General features: G+C 39.8%; 1 protein-coding gene across 1 annotated transcript in view; it reads left to right on the top strand.

The window, feature by feature from the left end:
- The first annotated feature begins 312 nt into the window (after positions 1–312).
- LOC128124269 (zinc finger protein 54-like) overlaps positions 313–7,189 on the top strand; it is a 31,600-nt gene continuing 24,723 nt past the window's right edge. The window contains exons 1-2 of the mRNA XM_052760440.1: positions 313–386; positions 550–749. Of these exons, the coding sequence (XP_052616400.1) occupies positions 313–386; positions 550–749 (274 nt within the window). The remainder of the gene's footprint in view (positions 387–549; positions 750–7,189) is intronic.

Genomic DNA, 7,189 nt, shown 5'->3' with positions numbered 1-7,189 from the left:
TTGTCTTCAGAGCGAGTTTAAGGACAGCTGGGACTACACAGAGAAACCCTGTTTCTAGAGCATGGGCAGGAAGGAAAAAGAAATGAAAGGGTATTATTATATAAGAGAACTTTAGAAAGCATCTTTTGAATAATTATAATAACTCATCTATATCAGAAAATGTCTACAATAGTCTTTTGCATCCTTGTTCCAAGATAAGCACTATGTCCATGGATGCATGAACAAAATGGTTTTTGGTTCTGGCATTTTCTTTTATTTCAGACCTGAACTCACAGCCACCTCCACTGTCGCTAGTGGAAGAAGAAGTGCAGAATGGCGGACCTGGACACCCAGCGTTCTGACATCGAGATGCTGCTCAAAGCCTCACTCTGGAAAGGGGACATCTGGTATCTAGTATATAGTCGCTGGTTCAAACAGTGAAAAAGTATGTTGGCTTTGACAGTTGGGATAAATACAAGATGGGAGATCAAAATGTCACTATGGAGGTCATTATACTGCTTTTGTGAAAAATAAAGATGATGGCAAATGGTACTCTTTTGATGACAACAGTGTCTCCACTGCATCCGAAGAACAAATTATGTCCAAAGCAGCGAACGTCCTCTTCTACCAGAGACAGGACACTTTCAGTGGTACTGGCTTCTTCCCTCTGTACGGAGAAATGAAAGGTGCTTCAGCTGCCATGGGCATCCCCCTGGAAAGTGACGACAATGACAGCAATGACAATGACAATGACCAAGAGAATGAAAACTGTATGCACACTAACTAACGAGAGTCCCAGAAGCCATAGAGAGACCTTCCTGCTGGTGGTGGTGATGGCAGTGGAATTCTCCACCACATTAAAACACAAGTCTGAGATGAGGAGTTTCAGATAACCAAATGTAAATCCTTTATCAGATTTTAACTTGTGCAGTACTTGAAGTGAAACACAATGAAAACTTTAACAGAAATTGTCTCTTAATACATTTACAGTCTTGTATTTACAAGCTAAATATATATACGAAATCACAAAGAAATCCCTTTTAAGTTTGCTATTGTTTTGACAAATTATGTTTACTTTAATTTTTTGGATGTGACTTAATTGATGACAAATGTTAAACTTGTGGATTTTGGTCATTAATTTTGCTCTAATAATAATGCAAGAAAGCTAAAAAAAAAAAGACCTGAACTCACAGTGTTGCTCTATCTGGCCAGGAATTCACCATGTAGACCAGGCTGTAATGGAACTCACATAGTTCCACACACCTGTTTCTACCAACTAGTAGATTAAAGATATGCACAAACACAACTGTTCAAACTGTTATGTTTCATTTTGAGTTCTGTTGACAGCCAGTGGTGTGACTGTGGACTTCTCCCAGGAGGAGGGCTTTGTACATAGACTGGATGTTGCAGAGTTGCAGCATTCTGGTCTCTGTGGGTGAGAAGAGTTTGCTTGCAGTCTCCCTTGCTCCTTCTCAGGGTTTCTTGGAAATTTACTCTGCAGGTGTGTTTCCCTTGGGGCGATTTAAGACTTCCATCAAATTTGGTCCATGATAAATCCACTAATTCATTTCTGTATGCTTTTGTGATCCCAATCATTCAGTTCCATTTCTTCCCCTGAGATTTGACTGAGCTGTGATTGGAAGTGGCATTCAAGTTTCACTCAATGCTTTATGAATATTTTCAGTATTCTGACTCTGCATGACAATTGGGGAATTGTTTTACTGTCAGCTTAGTGGTTGCACCAGAAGCTCCTGATATTTAAACAACCATCCTTTGTCCCACAGCCCCATAGTCAACACCCATTGCTCAGGGCTTTGGCCAGGTGGGATTTCCAGGTCTGCAGCCATCAGCTCTGGGGTCACCAAATAAAGTTTTAAACTAAGACTCTATTGTTCTATTTACCAATAAAGACACAGAACTTCAATGTTGTGGTGAAAAGCTACTAGATTAGAGAGGCTGAGAAGCAACCAGCTGATCTTCCTTTTCAGTTGAAGAACCAGCAAGTGTCTCTAAAGCTGTACCAAATAAAAAAGACCATGAAACTCTAAGTCCCTCACTACTAAATCCTGTGTGTCTCCCTGGCATCTCCCTCCTCTCTATAGCTAATTCATGTCAAATAGTTGCTTGCTCCACCCCCTCTTCCAATGATGACTTCATTAGCACAGTATAAGTGTTTCACAGTGCCATCAAATATCCCGCAATAAGGAATAACTTGTAGATTCCTCTCTTCATCTAATGAACACAATACTGTTTGAGAAATACAGGTGCTTTCTAATCAATCTCTTTCTCATGTGCAATGTTCACTGATCACCCAGACCAGCTCAACTCTGGAGCCAAAAAAGACCCAGAAAGATGGAAAGAGAGAAAATAATAGCTAAAGAACCAAGGGGACATGAATTGAGATTCACCATATTCTGTTTTGCTAGAAATAGTTCTGCAGACTTCCACTGAGAAAGATCTCAAGATTATCCTGTTATAGCTATGAGAAAACTTTCTTTCTTTCTTTCTTTCTTTCTTTCTTTCTTTCTTTCTTTCTTTCTTTCTTTCTTTCTTTTTTTCTTTCTTTCTCCCTTTCTTTCTTTCTTTTCTTAGTTTTTTGAGACAGGGTTTCTCTGTGTAGCTTTACGCCTTTCCTGGAACTCACTCTGTAGCCCAGGCTGACCTCCAAATCACAGAGATCCATCTGCCTCTGTCTTCCAAGTGCTAGAATTAAAGGCTTATGTCACCACTACCTGGCAATGAGAAGACTTTCTACAGAACAATTGATACTGGGAGGCAAATCAAATTTATATGACTACTGATAAGAGTGATACATAGTGGATTTAGGTTCTCCTAAAATATCCATCCTTCACTTACCCCCATAAACTGGGTGGGCTTCCAGTACCAGTCATGATTTACCTCTTGTTGAGAGGGTCTTAATCCAGTTAGAAGCTGTTGGTTACCACCAAGGCATGTGTGCTAATCTAGCCCCATTTGGTTATTGTGCAGGGCCAATCATTGTTTTGGTTCATAGGTGTCATAGCTGGGTGAGACTATTGGTTGGATTCCTCCTTTGAAAGATTCCATATTGCCTTCTGGTACCATGAAAGATACTCCCCAAGGAAGGAAGCTTAAAATTCTGATCCATCTCAAATCCTCTGGCTGTGACTTAAGTACATGGCTTCTTCAAATTTGGAGTTCTCCTTCTGCCTCTGTGAGAAAGCCATGATCAATAGCAGTAGCCTGTAATGTTTGGAGAATCTCAGGGACAGCTATGACCAACAACTTCAAAGCAGGCTGATAGAGGTGGTTTGTTAGAAAATTTATGTCCCTTGTGAGGAGCATCTTCAGCTGAGAAAGGATAGTTTCATTTATATTCTAACTGAATATGCATGCACACACTTATAGGTAGTATAGGCATTTGGGGTAGATAATAGTAAGATTCCTTATGACTTTTTCCAACATCCTTACTGTTGTATGACATTTTGTTAGTATTCTGACAAATAAAGCTTGCCTGAGGATCAGAGACACTGAGCAGACAGCCACCAGAGAGACTTCTTACCTCTATAAAATCTCAGAACAAATGGCATGGGGAGATCTTTGAGTACAACCAGATTACGATCCTATATAATACCTCTAAAAGTCCTCAGACTGAATGGCCCAAGACACTGTCTCCACCTGCTTCATATTCCTGTCTCCACTTCATTAGTGCTGAGATTAGGGCAGAGCTAGCCCCTAATTAACAATAGAGGCCAGGCAGTGATGGCATACACCTTTAAGCCCAAAACTTGGTAGAGGGAAGCAGGAAGAGCAACAAATCAAGACCAGCCTGGGCTACAGGAAATTGAATCAAGCTAAAAGAGAGGCAGTGGTGACACACAGCTTTAATCCCGAATAATCAAGAGGTGGAGACATGAATATAAGGCAGGTGGAGACAGGATCTCTGCCCATTCAGTCCAAGGTTTCATAGAGACAGGTCGGGACTCATTCAGTCAGAGGATTCATAGAGGTAAGAATTTGTTTCTGCTCAGCTTCTCTGATCTTTCAACTTTCACCCAAATATCTGACTCTGGGTTTTTATTAAGACTAATTAGGATCATGCTTCACTTACTGTTTTTTTTGTACCCATTTCAAGAAACCCCCAGAGACCATCAAGGAGCTGGTTTACGATGCAAGCACATAAGGGTCCTTTTATAGAAGTTCAACCTGGTCCACTGCCAGGCAGATGGATGGAAATGTGGTGGCAGCCATAGCCCAGGTTTAGAGAGTTTCTGTAGGGAAAAACCACAAGCCAGGATTACATGCTTGAGATTGGGGAGAAGGAATATGTGGCAAGGTGATTTTTTTTGAAACTGTTGGTTTAGACTTTGAACACAAAACCACATTTGAAACCATTGGTATAGACTTTTGGAGGGGAACCACAACCCTCTGAGCAGAATTATCTGGATTGCTCAGCAGGATTATTTAGATACCTTTAAGGGCCATAAATTGCAGTCAGGAGATCTGCAGGAGTATCTGGATCCTATTAAACTTTACTTCCCTGTATCTGTTCAAGTTGCCATGGCATATTCCTGAGTTTCTTCCTCGAACTGAATACAGTAGGTGGTCTGGGATGGTGGCTCTTTCCATAAGATGGGGCATGTAAAATCAAGTATAGACCTTCATAATTCTTGATTCACAAATATTAATGTCAGGATTCAATCATGAGTCCTAACTGTCCAAAGTTTCAAGGATATTGGGACCTAAAAACCATTAGCTAACAGACTTTTCTAGGACAGTATCTATTGTCATTTTTAAGGCCTGCTAGCTCTGAGTTTTGAGTAAAACCAGATTATGATCCTATATAATACCTATTTGGTTCTGCATAAAGAAGTTCAAGTATCTTATCTTATTGCAAAATCATTTCAGTTAATAAATTTATCAATTGACAATTCTGAACCTATTTTCCTAGTATGTCCATGAGGATTATAGTTGGCCATCTTGCTTCTATGCCTGGGAGTTTCCTTTTGACCCAGCATTTCAGCCTTATCTGGACAGGGAACATGATACAATATATTCTCTTCTGGAACTGCTTTGAGCTGGCATTGGGGCACCATTGTCAGGGCCCCAAAAAGGTTGAAAGGCTGGTCAAAGTCTGGGCAATGGGGCATTTGTCAGAAGCATGTGGCTATCTGACCCTGTAGCAACAGGGAGCAATCATTTTGGTCGGGCTGGTCCACAACAGCTTTTAGCAAGTCTAGAGCTCACAGTTGTTTGGTGCAGTGTAGTCAGGAACTGAAGCTTGGAGGTGTCTGCCAGCCAAGTGGAAATCTGTTGAGACAAACTAAAACTAGGAACAGAAGGTAAAATTTATAAACTTATTTGGAACCCTTAGGCCCATATCCTTAGTAACTGGGAAGAGCAGGAGTCCCAATACCAGGAGAGAGAAAAAATACCATCCTTAGGAATAAGCTGCACTTATCTGGGGTCCCTTCCAACCTCTGTGAAGTAAATCCAGATCTTACAAATGACATAAAAGTTTTAGATATATTAGTATTACCAGTCTGTACTGAAATCCATATCATAGACAAAGCAGGTGATGGGTTTCTGTAAAACAGCAGAAGTGGACTCATACTTCTGAGTCCCAATAAGAACTACAGATTTTGGATTTAAAACATGTACATTTTCCTTCTGTCCAGAGAACTAGGTATAAATTGGACAGAGATTTTTTTGGCCTAATGAGAAGCACTTGTAGGTTTATATTTAGACATATTTAGATAACATCTAAAATGTTGAGCTTGTGACTGAACACTAATTAGTCATTGTTCTACCAGCTTAGCTGTAATATCTTAAATGTTAAGCTCTAAACTGTTAAGGTAATAGAACAGGAGAGCAATCTGAAACATTTTTTTTACCTTAAATTTTTTTGAGATCATCAAAGCTTATATGCTTTTATATCCTCAGACCTTGTTTAGACCCATATTAAGCCTTTATAACTTATTTAAATTTTTATATCTTAGAGCATTCTCTTAAAATGAGCTAACAAGCTGACTATAGATCTGGTTGTCTGATGCTGCTAGGCTGACAAAGTTAGAGCTAACCTAGCTATCAGTACTATCAGAGATCTGAGAAGGATAAATTATACCTGAGTGCAGACCAAGGAGCTTCCAATTCTATAAAAGACAGGCACTGGTCCATACCTAGGTCTCCATAGCGTTGGAGGCACAAATCAGAACATCATCCTCTTCTTCTGCCATCAGGCCCATAAGACAGAATTTTTTTTGTGGAATAGGGACACATAAGACTGACATTATTTTGTCCAGGCAAAGGAGTGCAATCATTTCCAGTGTCCTACTGCTTGTCCACAATCTGGGCTGGGTCCTGGAGGCAGGTGTTGCATTGGGCTATCGTGCCCTGTGGTCAGTATTGCCATAATCCAGGCAGAAATTGTGGTGCCTCGTACATTATCTTCTTCGGAGACATTGGGTCACTGCTAGGATCTCAAAGTCTGTCTGATATAATAAACTTTCAGATCAACATTTTAAATGCCATATTCTGCAGATCTCTGAAGTATGAGAGCTGTCCAGGTATATCTGAAGAGAAAAACTTTGTTTCTAGTTATTTGTTTCAAGCTCAACTCTAAAAACATATGCAAGGGACTAAGTGAAGCTTTAACTTGTAATATTACATCAATACTTACCTTGACTACAATTTAAAAACTTGATTATTTATGACTGACTATCTACTTATGTTCTCTAACAGTCTACAATAAGTAGTCTTAAAAACAATGATTTTAAATAGAAGCTCTTCTATCACCAATATGGGTTCAGGAAAGAAACAAAAATAAAATATTAATATAAGACATACATATGAATCAATTTATCCAAATAGCTTGAGCTTAACAAACTTAGCAAAGGCAAGGAGGCTAGGCATACATTCTTTTTTTAGTAATTTATTCATTTTTAATGTGCATTGGTGTTTTCCCTGCATGTCTATCTGTGGGAAGATGCCAGACCTCCTTGAGCCTGAGTTCCAGACAGTAGTGAGATGCCATGTGGGTGCTGAGAATTGAACCCAGGTCTTCTGGATGAGCAGCCAGAGCTCTTAACTACTGAGCCATCTCTCCAGCCCCTAGGCATAAGTTCTTAAGCTTCACTGGTTTTTAACTTTCTCAATGCTATTTCATAACTACTGTTTTGCCATTGTTGAATCTCTATGTGAACATCGGACATTCAGGTAGTCCTAGGCTACC

Source organism: Peromyscus californicus, unplaced genomic scaffold, assembly GCF_007827085.1.
Source record: "Peromyscus californicus insignis strain IS unplaced genomic scaffold, ASM782708v3 Scaffold_4__1_contigs__length_199733344, whole genome shotgun sequence".
Classification (NCBI taxonomy): domain Eukaryota; kingdom Metazoa; phylum Chordata; class Mammalia; order Rodentia; family Cricetidae; genus Peromyscus; species Peromyscus californicus.
This window is presented reverse-complemented; position numbering and strand designations above follow the sequence as displayed.